Consider the following 22448-nt stretch of genomic DNA (forward strand, 5'->3'; position numbering starts at 1 on the left):
GTGCTTAATAGATCGTAATTTACAACAATATTTGCAGCAATTTAATATTCATTCTTGATACCCTGTGGGAAATGAAACAGGAGGTAAAATCTGTCTCTCAATAGAAAAAGAAAATATCTGTGTAGGTCGTTAAAGCAGACAACATGATTAACCTCAGCTTTTCCAGATTCTATCAATTGTTTCTGTAATGGTAGCAGAGAAAAGTGGGGTTACCTCCAAATAATGACAAGTCATGAATATCTATAATGAGGAGCCCTTGATCAATATCCATCCATACACAAAGTAGGTATTGTACACTCTTAAGCTCAATTTTCCTGAATAATGTTGCTCCATTGAATTTGAAAAGAAGCCATTTCATACGTGGTATAGTCTAGGAGATTCTAAAAATACATCAGAGCTAGAGGATGTTTTGGAGTTCCTCACCAGTGTAATCCTGTTGCACAATGCGATCCAGTAAAACCACTTGAAGTACAGTATTAATAGCACTCCCTACCATTTTAGCACCCTTAATCACCCGCAGACACTACGTGATTGTTCACCCAAATGGTAATTAAGGAATGCAACAACTACATACATAATGGTAACATATGCACTTAAGGAATATCAATTCAACTGATAAAAAGGAAATGGCCATATGATGCCATTGCTTCAAATGAGTTGCATTTCTCTTCAGAAACAGTTCCAAATTACTAACGTATACACATTTGGGGTACTAGTGTACTTTGTCTCTTAGGTATTAAACTTTATACAGTATTTTGGGTGACAAAAACTAAGTTTAATGCTATAATCTTGACAGATTTGGTACTAAACTGTTCTAAATTTCTCAACAGCTGGTACTTTCTGAATAGTACTTTGGTTTTGAGAGCCTTCAGCTTGGTCCTTGTCAATTAGACTGGGTCTGAGTTCTAGATACTGCAATAGATTATCCAGCATTTTTTTTTCTAATACATACTTTATTGATTTTACCAAGTGCCACCACTAGAGTGGGCATTCGAGTAATAGATGCATAGACAGAGTAACAGAATTTGAGTAAGCAGAGGAACCTGAGCTCAGATTAGATACATACAAGAAATAGGCAGTGAAGTATGCAAAGCAACAATATTATTGCATCTACGTACATTTGAGGATTTATCCAGAGTGGATTTTCAATCAATGGCAGTTTGTTATACTTGTAATTTGAAAGAACATTTCTAAATACCCCACCCCACTCCCTTTCTTCAGGCTCACCCCATTGTCCTTCAGCGTGTTCCGAGCTTGGTTTGACTTCAAGATCCTCCACACCGGAGGGTTCGATCATTCAGCTAGACGTTTTCATTACCACGGGTCGTAAGGTCGACCAAGGTGAGCAACCGGGCATGGCTTTTGTATCAGGGGAAGGGGAGCTTGTGTTTTATTTGCGTTGTGGAATAGGGGGTTCTATTGCCATAAGTGCTTCACGCATCAGATCCCAATCCATGCAGATCGGTGTCTTTCTCAGGCCCCTGTATTCATCTCTCCTGATGGCTGCACTTTCTGAATTGCACCATCGAACTGCCTCCCCATGCCATGTATATAGTGTTGGGGGATGGGCCGACTTCACCTCATAGTGATGGAGCACTTAGCTATAAGTAAGGTCAAGTCAGCCATCCAAAGCTGCATCCTCTGTGATTTGGGGCATCGGTAGAGGCCTAATAGACAAGGCTCTGCTGTGTCCCAGCCAGGGATGCCTGTGAGGTGTACTGAAAGTGTGGGTGACCTCGGACCAGTATTCCACAGGGCATGGGCACGACCACAACATGTGAATTATGTCTGTGTTATCCGTCTGGCATCTTGGGAAACCCGTGAGTTGGGATACATGCGGTTGAGGCGGTGTGGGGTGAGATAGGCTCTGTGTAGAATCATATATTGTATTAGTTTGGATTTTGCATTACGGGATACTTTTTTATGGCGTTCTAGAAGAGAAGTCCAATCCTGGTCTGTCAGGCTCCTACCCAAGTAATTCTCCCATTTTTCTCAGAGTGTGGGGGGGGGGGCGGAATACCTGCATGTGTCCTGGTGCTCCTTTAAAGCCATCTGACCAGGTGGCGCCCAGTACCCATAAGGTATACAGCGTATGTCAAGTCATGGTTCAGAGGTTCTTCGCAATTCGGTGCCCAGTGTTTCTTCACGTAACTGACCAGAGCTGCATGCAGTATAAAGAGAGAGCATGAGGTCCTTTGTGTTCGGGAGAAGTTCTGGTGGTCCACCAGTATCCCATCTGTAAACAGTGCCTTCACCGTGGATACACCCTCACGTGTCCATTTAAATATACTACGCAAAGTGACCAAGCCAGTGGGTGTAGGGATGCCTAATAGTGGAGCGTTAGGGGCGTAGGGGAGTGTTTGGCGTGTGTATTGTAGCACCCGCATCCAATAGATAAGCGCTATGCACAGCAGCAGGGATTTTGAGGGGATTCTACTCTGTGGCAACAGTAAGGTGTGAAGGGTGTCACATGATAGCAGCCGCAGCGTGCAGTCTAGTTCATGTAGGTTGCGTCCTGCTAGCCAGTATGATAGCCATTGCAACTGGCTTGCATAACAATAGGCCCGAAAGTCTGGTACCCCTAGGCCTCCCCTATCCGTTCCCAATTGTAGTTTGGCCAGCCCCACTCTTCTGCGGCCCTTGCCCCATAGGAGATCTTTGGGCAGCTTGTCCACTGTTTTAAAAAAGGGGTTGGTGATCAGCACTGGCAGATTCGTGAAGACATATAGTAGACATGGGAGCATGACCATCTTGGAGATGGCTATTCTGCCCATTACCAAGAGGGGTAGTGAGGTCCAGAAGAATGTCTGTGCACAAAGCGATTTAATCGCCTTCAACAGGTTGCCCTCTAATAGGTCCTGAGCAGATCGATATATTTGGATGCCTAAATATTTAAAGGTGTCTGGCTCTACTTTGAGAGATAGTCCCCCAAAGGTAATGACGTCCGGGTTTCCAACTGGTCAGGAAAAGAATGTGTGAGACTTTGCCTCCTTTCGGAGTCTAATGGCCAGGGGCTCTGTTATATTCAATATAGGTACTATAATATAGGCCTCGGTAAACTCGTTACCCTTCACCTATATTCTCTCCCTACATTACACTTGTCACGGTTTACACGGACTGACCTTTTACCTAGATATTACACTGCATACAGAACGTGGGGTTTTCCCTAGTTTGAAATCTCATACATTATGCATGAGGGTTCATGGTAGCACAGCAGGACTGCCATCTCCTGTATAAAATCTATGTACAAAGTTCATGCCCAACGTCATCCTTAGGCCGACACAGTAATACAGCAAGGTAGGACCCCTGGGGAGACCTATGGGTACATATGCCTCACATCTTACTAAGATAGCTAGAGGAGACCTGAGACTTCCTAGCCGACACACTGACCAGAGACACTGAGGTTCCTGCATGCAGACACTCCAGCTTGCAGTGGTCTAACATCCCTCGCGGGGTGTCCAGCTCGAGACCAGGACGGGGTCCCACAGTCTCACTTCAGGTAATCGGGTTGACTAAATCCGAGAGGAATTCTTGGCTTAACACCTACACCTGCTAGGTACACTTAGGTACATCTAGATAGAGAGGCATCGTAGGAGTACGCATATTTTTATCATGCGTTTTATATACTTGAATGTATTCATGATTTTAGTAAGATGGTAGAACTATACCATCCTTTTACCTTTATAGTACTGTTAATCCTTTATATCTTATACTGTCTAACGGTTGTTGCAGCACATCTATTCTACACCAGAACAACAACTGTTTAATAAATGATTATTGAAAATGCCCAGCTTGTTTTATTCGGTGTATCTCTCTGAGACAGACTAAGTAAGCACGAGTGACTGAGCGCAAGGTAGTATATTGTTTCCACGGTCCAGAGGGATCAGAGTTGTCATGTTCGGTAGTTGCCAAGAACTATTCCCTCCTTGGTAAGAGGAGAGTATAGTGGCACTGTGAGCTAGTTGGTACAAGAAGGCCAACATACTCGGTGGGGGTGATCAGAGTTCGCCTGACACCAATCCTACAGTGTATGTTGTCTATATGCGCAGATACTGTATACTTTTTATAGGAACTACACGACAGCTCTAATGCAAGCACAAAGAGTAGTGGTGACAGGGGGCACCCCTGATGGGTGCCTCTACTCACCAAATATGGTCGCGATATGTGAGCGCCAGTTCGGGCTCGTGCCTTGGGAACAGTGTAGGGCAGCCTGACCCGTTTTATTTATTCAGGAGGGATGCCAAACCTTTTCATTGCTCTAAACATATAGTCCCAGCTAAGGGTATCAAATGCTTGTCGCAGGTCGAGGGCGATACATCCCGCTCTCTCGACGTTATTGAAGGAGGCCTCCATTACGCGGTAAAGGCGTCTGATATTTAAAGAAGTGCTGCGGGTTGGGATGAAACCATTCTGGTCAGTATGGAGGAGTTGTGGCATGAGGTGGAGCAGACGGCGAGATAGTATTTTTCCCAGGATCTTGTATTCTGTTGGTAGGAGGGATAAAGCGCAGTAGCCGAACATATCCAATGGGTCCCTACCCGGTTTAGCGAGAGAGGGGACCAAGGCCTGCATAGTGGTGAGGGGGAGGGAGCCTTCCTCCAATGCTGCTTGGTACAGCCTCTCCAGGTGTAGAATTAGTATATCCGAGAAGGTGTCATAGAATTCCGCCAGCAGGCCGTCTTGACCTAGACTCTGGTTGCGGGGGAGCTCCCAGATGGCTTCTCTGATTTCCTGTTTAGTGATAGGGCCAGTCAGTTCATCTTGGTCGGACTACAACATTTGGGGTTAATGGAGGTCATTCAAAAGGGATTGTATGAGCTCCTCTTATCTCCTCAGGTGCCTTGTAGAGTGATTAAAAGTATTCACAGAATCCTAAGTTTATGTTGTGTTGTGTGTTTCACCTTGGTGCCAACTGGTAGAGCTATCTCATGTATAGGGGAGGGGGTGTCCCGTAGCAGACGGGCTAGAAGCGGTCCTGACTTGTCAGCTTCTGTATGTTTTATTTGTGTGTATGAGTGGTAATCGATTGTTCGAAGGCGCTCCAACAGCTCAGCATGTTCTATGCGTGCTTCTTGAAGTTCCTCCTGTTTAGTGGGGCTGCAAATTGCCTCTTGCTCTACTTTGTTCAGGGTATCTTCCACCGTCTTAAGACGATTATTGATTTCCTGCCTGGCCCCTACTGTGGTGCCAATAGTGGAACTCCTAATGACGGTCTTGAACGCATCCCACTCTGAGGCATGTCGGCGCCGTATTGTCATTTTCGTTAAAGTAATTGATAATGGCGGATGCCATAGTGGAACGAAAGACCGTGTCTTCTAGCATCTGTGGACACATTTTCCAAGTGGGGATGGGTGTAGGAATTTTCCCCCAAGCCAGCATTCTCTTTAATGGATTATGGTCAGAGAAGGTTTTTCCTAGATAAGTGGCATCGACCACCTGGGTGGGGTTGTTGAGGGAATAGAATATTCTGTCCAGTCGGGTATGAAGCTGGTGTGGCGGTGAGTAAAATTAATATTACCAGCTATTTGGGTTCTTGAGCCACCAGACAACCCCCAGCGACCAACCCTCCGCACAGCCCCAGAATGCGTCCGCCTGTTTCACGGAGACAGCGCTTTGGAGGGGAGGCTGGGGTGAGAGTGGTCTAGCTGGATATCCAGAACCGCATTATAGTCTCCTCCCAGTAACCATGGGTATCCCACCCAGTCTGCCAGCACTGTGTTGATGTTCATTAAGAATGTGTCTTGACCATAATTGGAGGACAATATACTACCTATTACTATATGCGTGCCATCAAGTTTGCCATGGATGATAACATATCTACCCATTGTGTCTGCACGCAGCTCTAAAGCTACAAATGGAACCCCAGCTCGAGGCCAGACTGTAGCCCCCTTCGCAAAGGGGGAATATGATGTGGTGAACACTTGTTCCCTCCATTTTTTGCGTAAATTGAAGGCCTCCGAGTCAGTGAGGTGTGTCTCTTACATCAATCCAAAATGCGCTTTGCGTCTATTTAGTTGAGCGTGTATTCGATGGCGCCATCCCCCTGACGTTCCAAGTGACTATGATATATTTACCCCCGCAGCCATTTGTGTGGTCAGAACTAAAATTAGTCCGAGCTCGGGCCGGGAGCAACATCTTGCACATTAGGGGGTGAGCCAGAATCCCCGTAAACCATATCAACACCCAATACAGGGTCCAACCTTAAAACAATGTTGGTCTGAACATAGTACATTTGGAACAGTTCGAAGAGTTTGTTTTGCAATTGCCATAGGGAAGGTGGCTACGTTGCATTGGTTAATGCTGTTGTGGTCAGTAGCGTAGATGACCGGACGGTGTACAGGCAGAAGGAAACAGGCAATCCTTGGGGGTTAGGTAGGAACCAATGAGCACAAATAATGCTGATTGCTAAAGTGTGAACAGAGTGTTCGTACACTACAAGCACAAGCTCTAAAGATCATTTGTGGTCTGCGGAGTGACAGTGGGAAACAATGCAAGGCTGTTTTCGGAGTCTGAATGCACGGTGGTATCTTCAGACGATTCCGGTGAGGAGTGGGGATCACAGTCCCTGAAGGCCACCGCCGCGGCGAGCGCCGACTCCCTACTCCGTTCGGCTTGCTCCGGGGATGGGCTCTTTGATTCAAGTTTACGTGACTGCCTGGCGCGATGCATACCACTTCCCGCCATCGATCGCGGGCTCCAGACCGTGTCCTGCGATGATTTCCCAAATGCCTGAAAGGGGAGTGCAACATCTATCCAGTCTCCAGCAGCCTCTGGGCTGTCAAAAAAGTGTGACTTCTGGTCAAGCATAATCTTTAGTCGGGCTGGAAATAATAATACATATTGCACATTCAGGGCTCTGAGTTTTTTTTGGGCCGATTAAAAGGAGGCTCTCTGTCGCTGTACCAGAATCGTGAAGTCAAGATATAGCGAGATCCATTGATTTTCGTATTGAATACTGGACTTCTCCCTAGCCAGCCGGAGGAGGGTGTCACGATCCCTATAATTAAGTATGCAGGCGATCATTTGGCGTAGAGGCGTGCCCACTATTGGGTTCCTGGTAGGGATCCAGTGGGCTCTCTCCACACAGAAAAAGTCAGACAAACCCTCTGGAGCCACATGGTCACACAACCATTGTTCCACGAAGCAGGTAGGGTTAGGGCCTTCGCATCGTTCTGGCAGCCCAACTATGCAAACATTGTTCCTGCTTGCCCTTCCCGCCACATCTTCGGCTCGGTCTAGTAGGGTAGAGATTTGACTTTGTAGATGTGCTATCTGCTCTGTGTGTTCCTTCTGCTGCGGGAGTAGCTCATTTAAATGAAGCTGGTTGCGTTTCACTGTAGAGGCCAGCTTGTCATGATCTGCCTTGAACAGAGTGAGACCGGTCGTCAGGGAGCCGATTTGTTGTTCTATTGCCTTGCGGGAGTCTCTCACTTCTTGAAGTATCATGTCTAGCTTGTCCGGAGCGGTTTTCATGTTGGTCGGCAGGATGCAGCTCATTTGGGGAATCTAGGTTGAGCTATCGGAGTCCTCCTGCTGTGATAGGCGCACAGTGGCCAGTCCCAACATCCTCCCCTTTGTGCCCACCATGGTGCTCGAGCTAATGGGAACGGTCTACCTCCAGGCTATCCTCCTCAGGGGTGACCCAAGTACCAGGGGGTGGTCTTCAGTCTCTTCCTGGCCCCCGCCCTCAGCAACAAATAGGAATCCAGTCAAGGATCAGGCCCAGTCCCGCAGGCCAGGGGAGAATCAGCGGGACCCCCACAGCCAGCAGGGTAGAGTAGGCACCTCGCCACCAGCGCACATGTTTTTACGCAGATTATGCCAAGCCACACAGCACTGTCGGTCGGGAGGGCCCCTCAGCGATCAAGCCCAGGTCCAGGTGTGGGCCATCACCTCTAAGGCAGGAGAACCTCTCCTTCCGTCCTCTCCAGGGGGCTATGTGAGCATGGGCGCCTCTAGCCCACAATGAGCCCCCTGCAATGACCACGTTAACTTTAGCTGCAGGGGAGGGCTGCTGCCGGACTGATGGGGTAGCAACTCTCGCACCCCCCCGGCCACGATGCACCCTCCCCCCGCAGCAGTCAAATAACCCTGATTTACACTGGCAGTCAATTCAGGGGGCCTAGGAGCAGGTGGGGGGGGTGGTACTCAACTGCTGGTTGAGCCGGCCCATTTACTCATACAGGGCCGGAAGGGTAGGCCGCATCACCTTCTTGTGTGATGGGCCTCAGGGCCCGGCACTCGCCATCCATCCATCCTGGGCTGCTGGGTCACTGCGTGTCTTGAAGGGCCTCCGCAACTCAATCCACGTCCGCTCCAGCTCTCACCGCATCTCCCTCCTGCAGTATCAGCGCGCGGAAGCCCTGGGCCTCGCGGACCAAGGCCCAGACCCACCGGGCCGCCCAGGCAGTCGCCGCACTATGGGGGTCCGTCCCCCAGGTCAGTATTCTCCGGATGCCCCCAACTCCACAGGGTCGCTGCAGGCCTCTCACAGCTCCGGCCGGCTATGGCCCCGCAATGCCTCGGCCCAGGCGGGAAGGGCAGCAAGCAGAGTTCGCCCAGGGCCTCACGTCAACATCCGGGGCAGCACGTCATCCAGCGTCCGCAGGCGGACCCCAGCAGCCCGGCAGCGCAGGTCGACAGTCCCCTCGTCATACATCGCAGGAGGCACCAGCCAGAGGTCTAGGAGATCGCAGTGGCTCACAGGGAGTATTGAGCCGCTCAGCAGGCCCCGGGGGTCCCGCCATGCTTGCCTGCAGCAGCGCCGTCAGTCCACCCCTTCTAAGCGATGCACGGGTTGTGTGCCAGCAGGACTGCATCCAATGTGATCTGTGCAGGATTCAGGGAGAACAGGCCTCAGATGACCCCCCCCAGGTCGCTACGGTGTGCCCTGAATTATCCAGCATATTTAGCTATCTAGTACCTAAAAAAATAATTCTGGAATTTGATATATGGTTAGAACTGCCCTGGGAAAGTCAATTCCATCTTTGCTTCAAGGAAGGTGGTGATAATGGTGTTGTAGCGTTTTCGAAATATGAAAAAATGTGCAAACTTATGACAATAATTTTTAATAATTCGTGTTTTTAATGATGCATAGAGATGTGACCGATGAGCTAATGATGTTACACTTGGGAAGAGCTTCCTATGTCAATTAAAAGTGAGAATAATACTATGAATAGTTACACCATATTTTTCTGTAATACGCTATTATTTTAGAAATGGATGCAGCTTCTGATGTTCTACTAAACTGGCTCCTGTTCCTTAACCCTCTGAATCAGTGTCTAGCAACAAAATCATCTCTCATGGTGCCTCCATTGTTTGCTCAAAGTATCATGTTCAAGGACTTCTGCTTGAAGGTTTAGTGTAGTTGTGCTAATTTTATGAGCTATTGTTTAAACTATGTTTCATTTGGGCTATACCTCTCCGGAGTGCAGTTAATAAAGAAGCAAACAGAAGATTTCTCTTATCTTAAGAAATGTTTTAATGCTAAAGATTTAGCAATTACGTTGTTGTTTCTGATTTGCCCATGCGACCCTAAACATGATCATACCATGCTGAGTTTGCAGAATCTATTAATAGAAAGTGTGATTAGTGTACACAAACTCTTGAGCTTTAGAACTGTGAGCTTTTCTGGTTTCGTTTTACTCTGCGGCTGTCTCTAGGAATTCTGTTGCTGAGATTCTATGTCCATTTGAGCTGGATTCTTTATGGGTATGCAGCCAGTGCTCTTTATGATATTGACACTTACAATGTTCGCCTGGTTTCTGCCTAGCTAGGGATTATTAAGTTTTATGAATTTGCATTTATCTGTACTTCTGTAATTGAGCCTTCATGACAATTTATGCAATTTTCTCTGTACCGTATTTTGCCTATTCTATAATAAATCCAATTTTTGCCTTATTTTTGATCTAGAACCAATCCTTTATGCTTCCAATATTTAAGTGTGTATAACTATGCTAAACTGCGTTTTCCAGATAAGGAGTGTATTATCTAAATCCTAGATAAACAGGAGCCAAAATATTTTGGTAAAATATTTAGCTGATTAAATATTGGCTTCCAGCTCCCACAAAGTAAACATTCATCAAATGCAAAATCTGGTTACTATTTACTGTACTACTTCACTTGGAAATGAACCTGTGATGTTTTAAGGGAAACAATCAGTGGTTTTAATTTGTTTGCACACATTTTGGTGTTTACGTTCAGAAGGGAAATTAGGCAGTAAATTATACATGTTGCTGGAACTTTGCTTTCTTGGGCAAAAATACAACAATATTGGGTGTTCACCATGACATTGTGTTAACAAATTTATACTATCATCAAACAATTGGTGCAGTCGCAAATAATTCCTTACAAACTTTGACTATAGAACATCAATAACAGCAACCTTGGTATTTTAGATTAGTTAGTTATGTCCCTTGTACAAATGTCTTATGCTTCCTTTGCCCTGAGGAAGTGAAATATTGCACAGTTTTTAAAAGAAAAGCCTAGAGATGTTTCCAGTCTCGTTATGCATGATCTCCCATTCCCGTATTCATCAGGGAACACTTTAAGACATTTATTTCACAGAATGCCCACATATTAAGGCCCAAAGACTATACAGTGTACTGTCTGTATTTGTAAGCTGTGACTAAGAGCTCAGAGATTCTGATGAGTACATTTTCTAATTGTTCACTCAATATGTATACTAAGGGATTGAATATCATTGTTTAGCTTTTTTAAATGGAAGTTATGGCATACATTCATTCAAAGTTCTTCATCTCCACCAACTCATTTATTTTAAAAACAAATCATACCACAAGAGTTGAGACAATGATATGAGTAGTAACAATTCAGGGAGTCCCTGAATAGTTCTATACAGTGTGTTTGCTCCAAGGTATACAATGGTGCACAGTGGCTAATGAATGGCTACTCCAAGTGCCTCTCTCGTCTTTTACCAGCCTCCGACACCCTCTTCCAACATTCAACAATGTACTACGCAGTCCACAACAAGTCATGCGTGCACATACATACATCCATTTATAGCATACCACAAATTCCATTAAAGGAAACATGCCCACCATACTTAAATGTGTGCATGCGATCCTCACCAAGAATCAAACAGGAAGGAGTATGAGAAAGAGCTTAAAAGCAGATTTGTTTCACATGTGCACTATACAAGCAAATCTACTCACTCACCTTTTTTCCTGGGAGTAAGATCTGTGTCTTTCTTAGGAGATGGTTTTGACAATCGGAAGGCATATATATTTTTTGCATCAAGCTCTCTTTCTTTCTCCTGAGCATAAAAAAATGTAGTTCATTTACACAGTGTGTTTTAAATCATTAATGCTGCAATTTATACCATACACAAATTAGTTGCTTTATGGAGAGAATATGAAACCGATTAGTAGTTATTGTTTTCTCAACGTTTTTGCAAGTTTAACAGTTTCTAAAAACGTTTTAGCAACAGAGAATGCCACTCCTGATAAACATGGTGCAGAGCAAGACACTAATGTATCACAAAAACAAATAATCAAGGATCACCAACATGCTACACAATTCCACTAATGCTAGACAGCAGGTCATATGATACAATCGGTATTGTATTAGTCATTTGCCAATCACGTCAAGATGGACTAACATGACTAGAGTTACTAACAAGAGAAAATAAACTCATTAGTATTCATGCCTCTACACTATAAATGAAATTCTTAGATTTGAACTGAGCACCTCAATTACCAGCTTGGGATATGGAAAACAGGACGATATAGATTTCTTTCACCAGTTCCAAGAAGGGAAAGACAACTAAAGAATAGCCATTCATTAAAACATGCAGTGCAGGAGCTAGAAATTCCAACATGCAACTTCTAGCACGCACATTTGGTGTAAAAACATAAGCAGATGGATCGCTAGGTGCACACTGACAGTGGTATGGGCGATCACAACAGATTCAAGCTATAAATGTGATAAACATGCAGGATGAACAAATGGATTGTATAAGTTTGATGCCTTTTCATGACCTCCTACAGCTATGAGTATTTACTGTACAGTATCCTATGTGGGTTCTGTAGTTCACCCTGGTCTCCCAGGGCAAACAATATTACTTCCTTCCAGCTGAATAACCAAGTGACTCCTTTTATGCACTTCAGCGGAGGCAAAGTGGAACAGTTCAGCCTTAGTCTAGTAATCGGTAGAAGTTAGAAATTGAAAAAGCCTGACAGTTCATAATAATCAAGCTCAACCTCTAGACATTACTAGATCTTCAAAGAACAATAGGATTTTAAAGTAAAACATTTTTTTTAAAAGAGCAATTAAATGGCACCAGTATAAACTTATGACCATAAGCATGGTTATAATATTTAAACACCAGGCACTAGCTTTTCTCACACAGTTACTTTATGACAGTTGTTATCTTATGGGGCTGCATAAGGGAAGATTCTGAGGACTCTGATTTTATTACATTTGGTATCAAAGATTAAGACAATTAGAGATTGGATATGGAATTTTTTTTTACACTTTAACAAACTTGCACTTTGGGTTTGGTCAACTCAGTGGTTAAAACACCTGCCACTGAACGTCCTTTCAAAAATTGCAGAAATCCATAAATTCAAACACCGCATCATCCAAGCAATTTGGATTTCACTAAATTACAGCCAATGATCATGTTTGAGGGTTCCGATTGCCTTGGTGTTCAAGTTTAATCAAGTAAGGTAAGCCCCTACTCCTGCATCATCTTCATGGAGACCCTAAAAAATACCTCCTGCAGAGCGATGGAACACCTAGGGCCATATCACACAAAGTGCCCCGGGGGGGCAGCGGGCTTTTGCACCCATTTTGCGCCCCCCCGGGGCACATTGGTATTACAAAAGGGACCACAGACTTGTGCGGCCCTTTCTGTAATACCGATATCGCTGGGGCATATAAAGCACTATCTTCAGGGGGGCTTTCCCTCATTTGCATGGGGGCGTGCCCCATGCAAATGAGGGAATACCTTTGTGTCTGCGCCCAAGCTGTATTACAGATGCAGGCACAGAAGCAAAGAAGCTCTCAGGAGGCGCACTGTCAGTGCGTCCCTGAGAGCATCCCTCTGGAACCCCCCCTCCCGATTATGCTCCTCACTGCAACCACTATTTCCGAATTTCCCTTCATACTACTTGTCGGAAGACTTTTTGCCTTATATACAATAATTTGGATAGAGTCAAATGGGCAAACCTCCTTCTCCAGACATCGCTGGATTACAGTAAGGGGCTCTCATCCGCATTGTGAGTCAGGAATTCCAGAATGCGGACACTGGCAGTCATCAATGAATTTTTCAGGTATTCAATCTTAAATTACAGTGCACCAGCAAAGAAACTACGGAAATGCGAAAGAAACTCGTGGGGTGGTTTCCACTTTGCTTGCATGTCAGCCACAGTGGTTTCTAAAATTTCTTGCTCTGTTGTAGATATGTCTTTATACATGGATGTTATAGCCCTGATCAGTGAAATGGCTTTCCTCTACACACTCCTGGTGTCCGTTATGAATTCCGAAGGCTATATAATATCAGGAAGTCCCTACTGCTTTCACGTTGAGCCTTAACTCTCAAAGTATCCTTCCTACCCGCCCCTCCCTCTCATCAATGCAGGTTAACTTTCCCTTCGTCTTCCTTGGAGACCCTCTTGAAAAGCTCCAAGCTATCTCTCTGAAATAGAACGAAAAGAACAAAAGAAGAATGTGTATTTCTTTACAGTTTTAAGTGACGACTATTTGCACAGACATACCAAGTGATGTACGGTTGGGATTTTTGTTGAATTTTTATGTGAACTAGTCTATTGTTCCAATGTAACATCTGCTGTCAAGAGGGTGTTGCGTACTCTGCTCCCTGAATGGCCCTAAGTTAGAATTTCCTGCATCCCTCAAATGTCCAAGGGGGAGCGAAAAAGGAAATCACTGTTAACGAGTATTGTAATTCTCATACAGTTGTTGCACCTTTGAAAATGTAACTGAGTTTTTGTTATCTAGGCTCCTAAATAGCTAGATTTTTTATATATGCCCTGCTCATACTACAGGGTAAAAAGGACAATAATGATTTTTTATTTCTTCCTAATGCTACGCGAGACTATGAACCACGGAACACCCACAGCACCGAAGTCAACAGTGGCATTCTTATGGTGAACAACACAAGCTTCAACACACAATTCCTACGTGTTTACATATTGGCTAAACGTCAAATGATTTCCAAACCATTTGTAGGTCGTACGTACAAGCTTCCTCATTTCATTCCTGAAGAACTACACAGATATGTTGGACTGTTAATGCCGATACACTTTCAGTGACCTAGAAAGCAGAACACGCGTGATACGAGCCCTACCTTAAGCTTCTGTCCAAGCCGCAGGAGTTCATCTCGTAGAGCTTTATTTTCTTCTTGCGCCTCACGTGCCTTCTTCCGCTCGGACAGCAACTGTCTCTGGAAGCTACTTTGGCTCAGCTCTAAGCTTTTCTCTAACTCCTTCATTGAGCAGCATGAGAAAAAAAATAGGCGTGATTATTATGTAAGAAATACATATTTGAGATCAAGATAATGCCTAGTTTTCCTTACACACAGTCTTAGCTACACAATATGGCATTCTAGGGCCCTAAACTTCAATTATCTTTCCTCCAGGAAAATGTTTTCACTCATTACTTTCCCTACCCATAATAATTTCCCCCATTGCCTGCAAACCAGAAGCCCACCTGGACTGTGAAAGGAGACCGGGCACCAGGTCTTTGTTCTCTTTGAAATAGCACATTCATATTTATTCTACATCATGCAAGCCCCTCCCCCACTTCCTGTGCATAGCTTCTGTATATTGAAGCACTGAGCACCGCTTCTTTATATTGCAGTAGTCACTCATCATTAGACATGATTTCTATTCCCCATTGCAATGCAACTGTGGCCCTTTGAACTCAGTTCATGAAGCCCATGGGCTACTTCATCCCACCCTTGTTTCCAGGGTCTCATTTTGGATCTCTCAGTACCGATCCTACCCTAGACCATCCCATCCAATTAATATCTCATAGCGCCATTCTTATAGTGACATACACACACACATATATATAAATAAATCCCAAAGGGACTGTAAGGCACCAAAAAGGGCAATTGCCGTACAGAGAAAGACGATGGATATGGAAAGAATAAACCTCAGGATGTTCTAAGGAAAAGAAGATCCATAAAAGTGAACATCCTTCGTAACAAGAGAAGAAAGGAGATAACCCTACAGAAAATGCTGGGCATGACCGTAAACGCCAACCCCTCGGGGTCAATATTCTGACACTGCCTTCCAGACTACATTACAAGCACTGCATATCGCACAGCCAAATTCTATTAATGACAGAAAGCCACAGAACCTCCGGATTTGGAGGAAAAATATAAGTAAAATGAATAACCAGAGAAGACAATATAGTTTGAACCTGCCATCTGTAGCATCTCTAAGAGACAGACATCTCAAGGAGGGCATCCCCGTACAGAGGTAAAGAACGCACAGCTTATTATTACAATAACCCTAAGGGGGTGAAAAGCAACAGGATCCCCAAAAAGAGTACCACAAAGAAAAAGAACGGCATGAGCCCACAACCATAGCCCTTAAAGAGTACATAACAGGGTCCAAGAAGGACTAGGTTGTATAGTTGAGTGATGCCCGCACAGGCAGGGTACTCAAAGAGCTATACAATAGTAACCAAATAGCCCACATAGTGAAACCCAGACAAATCTATACAATAGCAAATAAATACTCCAAGTACAGTGAGACGCATACCAAAAATGACACGGATTCTTGAGACTAAGCTCCTCAGAGTAAAATAAAAGAATACATGAACGTATTCATAGAGTAACATGGAGAACCAAAAATAGCTATGAAGTCAGAAAGACAATCCGGAGAACAAAGAAGGTAAATCCGGAGGCACATATTCCGCACTAAGGGAGAAGTAGTGCTTACTAACAAGGTGCAACAATCGTAGAGGCAGGTATTAAGTCCTTAACCTAACCTAAAGATCCATGACCGTGGCTATATGAAAGGAAAAGAAAAGACACTTCAAAATAAGGTATCACGAGAGAGACTAACGAGGGGCGTGGTCAAGCCGCTGAGCGCGATGGTCGCAGCTTAGCGCAGCTCTGCCGATCCCTTTAGTCCCCGTCTATCCGTGGAAATTATCCAGAGTTTAATCTCCAGATTTGTTGAGGGGAAGGCACCCGGTACATCCTCAAGACCCTCCGACTGCCATGCAGGGAGCCGAGACTGGGAGTGAGCCGATGATGCGGTGAGGCCTAGTCTCGCAGTGAAAGCTAGGACCTCGAGTAGCTGTGAATCAAAGTACAGACTCGGAGACCCAGACGCCCGGACTTTGAGACCGGGGCAGCTCGGAAGCGTTGAGCGACGTGCGGCGCTGCCTTGAAGACCCGGGGCGGTCGAGGCTCAGGCCAAAGACAACTACTTCCAAGATAATGAGGGGACGATTGACTCTGCGCAAACATAGTGGGAAGCCTACAAAACAGTCATCCGTGGGGAAACCCTGTCATTGATAGCGGGAAAGAAGAAGGATAGGCAGGTGGAGTTAGAGCGGGCGGAAGAAGAAATACAGAGAGTGGAGGAAGAATTAGCCCGAGCTGTGACCACCGAAAAGTTGCATCTCCTCAAGTTGAAACAAGACTAATTCAAAAGCATATCGGAGGATAGAGCCAGGGTGCAGAGCAGGGAGACACAGAGGAGAATTTATGAACATGGGGATAAGGCGGGGAAGCTTATCGCGTGGTTAGACAGGAGGGAGTGGGCGGGCCGGCTGGTGCCCGAGCTGTACGGAGAAAACGCTTCCCCCATAACCGACCCGCAGGACATAGCTAATCAATTTGCAGATTACTATCAAACAGTGTATCGCATGACAGGCAGATACACACACGACAACAGGGAATTGATTAGGGATTTCAGACTCCCAGTCCTCTCAGAGGAAAATAATGACTATTTCGAGTCCTCTATCACAGACGATGAGGTGGCACAGGCAATACGGGGGGTGAATTCGGGAAAGGCATCGGGTCCCAATGGTATTCCGATTGAACTGTACAAATTAACACCAGACAAGATTGCTCCGTTCCTCCGTTCGATGTTCCTAGAGAGCAGAGACAAGGGGATGCTCCCATTTGACCAACGAGTGGCAAATATTGTGGTCATCCACAAGGAGGGTAAACCCAAGACCAGCTGCGCGTACTACAGACCCATATCACTGCTGAATGCGGAACTCAAGATTCTAGCTAAACTATTAGCTACGCGACTGATTAAGGTAATTGACACATAAGTGCACCCCGACCAGTCAGGCTTCATGCCACACCGGCATGCAACCCTCAACTTACCCCACCTGCACGGTGCCCTGGGTAGAGTGCCAACAATCCTAGAACCCGCCATACTGGTATCCCTGGATGCCACTATGGCATTCGATATGGTTGAGTGGCCCTACCTCTTTGCCGTATTAGACAAACTAGGTTTTGGACCTAACTTCAAGAGCTGGGTCCATCTGCTGTATTCTAATCCTATGGCCAGGTCGTTGTGAACAACTGCAAGTCACCTGCTTTTCAACTAAGCCGTGGCACGCTACAGGGTTGCCCTCTGCTTCCGCTCCTATTTGCATTGGCTTTGGAGCCCCTGGCGGCATGGATCCGCAGTGATCAGGTGATTCGTGGGATGCGGTGGTCACCGGGGTGGGAAGATAAGATATCATTGTATGCAGACAATGTTTTGTTGTACCTGACCTCCCCAAAGGCCTCCATGATCGGCCTCCTTGACATTCTCGCGGTGTATGGGAGATTCTCTGGTTTCACCATTAACTGGTCGAAGTCAGTGGTGTATGTCCTACAGGGAGCACCACCTAGACTTCCAAAGGGCTGCCCGATTCAAATAGCGTCAGATGGCTTTCGCTATCTCGGTATTTTCATCACACTGAACGCAGACCTCTGTTTTTCCCGCAACCTGGGGCCCCCTATACAGAGGCTCAAGAGAGACGTCAAGTGCTGGAAGTCTCTACCCCTTAAATTGTTAGGGTAAAGCAGCCCTCTTCAAAATCATGGCCCTACCTCGCTTCCTGCATGCTCTCCAGAATTCAATGGACCCATTTCCCCCTTCCTATTTCAAGGAAATAAGAGAATCTTCAAAGGGATCTCCTGTGGGATGGCAAACCCCGCGTAGCCCTAACTAAATTGACCCTTAATTGGTACGATGGGGGTATCAGCCTTCCGGACGTTAAAAAATACTACTGGGCGTATCATTTGGAGGTTATCAATCACGGAATCTATGGTCAACCGGATGACCCCGGGTACGCTATGGATAAATGGCTGCTCCCTGGGGGTGAATATACCAGAGCGCTCTACGCCAAGCCTCGCAGGTATCCCCTCACAGGACCCACTGCACATTCGGTTCATGTCTGGCATGTGGCTAACAGGCAGCTGGGATGGGACCGCAGACTTACCCTGGTGACTCCACTGTGGAACTCTGAGAGATTGGGAGGCCTGTGGCAATCCAAGGGTTTCGACAAATGGGATCTGATAGGACACTCACGGATTAAAGACGTTTGGGGTAAGAAGACTATTCTTCCCTTTGCCTCCCTCCAGCAGGAGTACCGTCTGGCAGATGCTGAATATTTCAGGTATTTCCCGGTCCGACATGCCCTACACACACAAATTATGAGTGAATCCCCACTACCGGAGGCATCTCCATTGGAGGACAGGATATTGGATGGCCACCTCCCAGTGAAAACCATCTCCCTGATTTATAAAAAGCTGATCAATAACATGGAAGATCCTTTACAATCACTGAGGGAGAAATGGGTTAGCGACGGTATAGAGTTAGACGAGGAAGATTGGAAGGAGGCGGTCTCCTTCCCGAGAAAAGTTGTGATCCAGGCAAGACTGAGACTGGTACAGCTCAAAATTCTGCACAGGATTTAGTATAGAGGGCCGAGCTTGGTTCGTATGGGTAGAGCAGACACGGGGGAATGTAGGCGAGGATGCGGGGAGGTAGGTACGTTTATGCATATCATATGGGACTGTATACATATTCAGTCCTATTGGCAAGCCATACATCGAACTTTACGAGAGGTTCTGAAAATCAACATGGAGCCGGAGGCCCCTAGATGCCTCCTAAATATCTGGGAACCTATGGACCTCAACTCCTATACTACATTGTGGGCTACTCTGGCTTTCATGATTGCGAAAAGGGACATTGCACAGCACTGGGGACAGATCAGTCACCTATACTGCGACAATGGGAGGAGGGTCTTGACTGGTGTATGTTCAGGAAGAAATCGGTTTATGCAGCAAGAAGATGCCCTGGGAAATGGAATAGAGTGTGGGGGTCCTGGAACCACTACAGAGGATATATCTGTGTTCCACCACCTCCAATACAAGATACTGAAACTCTAGAAATCCCTAGAAATACTCTAAATAATACACTGTGATTTGATTTATTATGTCTTATGTTGCAATCTAAAACACTGTATGGTTCCTTGCTCGTGAATGTAACTGGTGTATTCTGTTGATGAGGTCTAATAAAAAGAATTAAAAACATTTTTTTTAAAAGAAAGACCAACAACACTGAACGTGAATAGATATGGACATGAAGGATCTTCCCAAAAGGAAGACCTACGCCACCTTACAAGCGACCAGCCATGAGGCGTTGTAGCGCACAATCTGCATGGCTGTCAAATAAACAGACACCATCAAAAGAAATCCCCATTATATCTTTTGAACAGTGTCAGGGGAATTCAACTCCCGCTGCCAAGCGTTTCTGCGAAGAGCAACACACATAGCCGTGGCTCTACCAATAGAATTGGTGGTGTTTATTGCAGAGTTACTGGTAAACTTCGCCATATCACAGCCATCTTGCACAAACTTAAAGAATTAAGCCCTGACCCTTTCAGGAAGGGAAGGTAGCAGATGGGCAAGAGTCCCATAAGGCGCAAGAAGCTCTACCCATGACGCAAGACGTGTTTGAAGACCTCAAGGCCAAACTACCTCAAGAAAAAATATTTCAGCCACACAAATCCAACCACCTGGATACTCAACCCAGAGGAAGCAAGGGAGTAACATCTGGGTCCAGCGAAGCCCTAGCAGCTTGCACCACGAGCCCCTGGTGGTAGGATGTCAAGAAAGACAAACGGGGTCATTCGGAGCAGGACGATGGCGAAAGGAAATGGCATGATCAACAGAGGCCCCGGTCACTGGCCTTGTTCAAGTTACAAGTATGGGACCATACAGAGACTCTCCATATGGCAGTAAGGGTTCAACACCTGTCACACCCTGATGAAGTAGATCCGCTAAAGGATCAGATGACAAAGTTACGAAAGGAAGTTGTAATTGCAAGATAGCAGCAGCTCTCTTCACAACCTCTGCATAAGCTGCACTAGCCTCAGTCGCCATTTGTGGCAGAGAAAGCAGGTCAAGAACAGGGGAGGGTTGCAGACCACCGTCCTCACCTAATGCAGCCCAAGGAACCTCCATAAGAGGCTGAACAGGACCAACCAAGCGGTCGATGTCCCCTGCGTCACCGACACCTGTACCTTGCAACACTGGAGAAACAGCAACAGAGATTGCAACCACTCCGGAGTGCAAGGGAGAAGATGTGGGAACCACATTGTCTAAAAGCAGCGTCTCTGGCACCGACCAATGTTGGGTGCCGTCGAACCCATTTCAACCTCCACGACCTCGTCCGACGCCGCCAGCCTCACAGCTGGAAGTCGCACCAGGCGGTGCAGCAGGACTGCGATGACTCCAGGAACGGAGTTGGGGATCTCGACTGGCGCAGAGGGGGAACCCGCCAGTGTGAGCCCAGTCAGAGTACCCTCCACCTCCTTGGGGCCTAAAGGAGCTCCAGGGGAAGGCATGGACCCAAGGAAGGCATGGACCCAAGAAAGGCATGCACATGTGGCAGTATGCCTGTATCTGGGTCAAAGTCGCCCCGGCTCCAGGATAAGGAGGGAGGCGCGGGGTCGGCCCTTGCGCGACGTCCTCCGATAAGGAACGGAAGGAGCCAACAGAGCGAACATCGTAATATGGTGAGGCCGAAGGCCGCCGCAACTTGAGTTAGGCATGCCACGCAGCCCAAAAGAAAGGCGTGAGGCCGCCATGTTAAAGCGTAAGCGCGGTGTGGTGCATTCTAAAAAAAGCCATAATATTTAAAGTTAAAACGTGACGTCGCTGCGTGCGCTTTTTGTAAATATAAGCGCCTGTCTGTAGTAAATTATAAAAAAACGGCACTGCCACTATAATTAAAGATAAAGAACGACGTCTAAAGCAGCTGTAGCCAGGGGCGTGGCCAAGATGGCGGTGAGGTAGGACGTGTCTTGCTACCTCTCCGCCGACCGCCGGACTTTAGCACTGGCCCTGGGCCATTCTTAGAACTGAATCTGGCACAGAAGGGCTCTCGTTTACCCTACAACGATTGAGGCTCCCGGTGGGGTCGACCTGCGGGTTCCGGCGCCGAGTTGGTGACCTTCCGTTTGATCCCCGCGGAGGGCGGGGAGGACCTAAATTTGTAGCAGGCTGTATACCCGCCGAGCCTCTGCCAGTGTCCCACCGACGTGGGAGTGCATCGCCGGCAGAGACCCCCATCTGCCTCTGGGTCGTGGCTACCGGTGCCCGAGATTGAAGAGTGCCTCGGACGCCGAGCCCGGTACTTGACGGAGCCCGAGGTGGAGTCCCACACGCAGGATCCAGACATCTGGCCAGCGGAGGTTGCCCCAGAGGGCTGGCGCGCACTACCCAACATGACCGCGCCCAGGGAGGCCACTGCGGGGGGGTGGGGGGGGGGGGGAAGAGGTCCCGGCTCCTCCGGGCCTCTACGAAGTTTAGCGTGATCTAGGCTGGTGGCCTGGCGTCTGGACCGCACATGCATCGTCACTGAGCAGAGTGCCTGCCTGGGGGCACAGCATCTGTGTGAGCTTGGCGAGTGGCCACGGGGGCCCGACCATATGCGCGACCCCTCCCGAAAGGATTCCTGGAGGTGCGGTGGATCCACGATCTGCAGAAGTTGCTGGGCCCTGGATGCTAGCGAGGCGCAGTGGGCCCTGATCAGCGATCCGAGCCACGTGGGACCAATGGGAAGGCGGCCCCTGCTCAGAGAGGCTGAGAGCAGTGGCTATAGCGACTCCCCCTAGCAACTGGGGTGATCTGAGGCCCGGGGGAGCAGCAGTGGACCTTTGCCTGGGCCCCCCGTAGAGCGGGACTTGTGGGACGTCGCCCTAGGCCTGGGATAGGCCGTCCCCGGGAGTGGGGGTTACGGGGGGGGGGGGACTTACGGTCTCGGGCGCCCCCTCCCCGGGCCCTCGACCAACACTGCCTCAAACCTGCACCTTAGGACGCCGCTGGGCCGGACCCCTGGGTGCCCACCCAATCTACGTGGCCTTGCTCCAACCGGACGCGGGGTCCTGTCCGTGCTGCCTGTTCTCGGGGGCGCTGTGTTGGGACATGACCTCCA

The 22448-nt window shown here is 47.2% G+C and overlaps 1 protein-coding gene across 6 annotated transcripts in view; it reads right to left on the reverse strand.

Moving 5' to 3' along the window:
* LCA5 (lebercilin LCA5) overlaps positions 1-22448 on the reverse strand; it is a 131267-nt gene that overhangs the window by 60208 nt on the left and 48611 nt on the right. For all 6 annotated transcript variants that reach the window (XM_085610997.1, XM_085610998.1, XM_085610999.1 and 3 more), the window contains 2 exons: positions 14327-14464; positions 11176-11272 (listed from right to left, as the gene is read on the reverse strand). In XM_085610997.1, the coding sequence (XP_085467123.1) occupies positions 11176-11272; positions 14327-14464 (235 nt within the window). The remainder of the gene's footprint in view (positions 1-11175; positions 11273-14326; positions 14465-22448) is intronic.

The sequence above is a fragment of the Triturus cristatus genome, chromosome 6 (assembly GCF_964204655.1).
Source record: "Triturus cristatus chromosome 6, aTriCri1.1, whole genome shotgun sequence".
In the NCBI taxonomy this organism is placed as follows: Eukaryota; Metazoa; Chordata; class Amphibia; order Caudata; family Salamandridae; genus Triturus; species Triturus cristatus.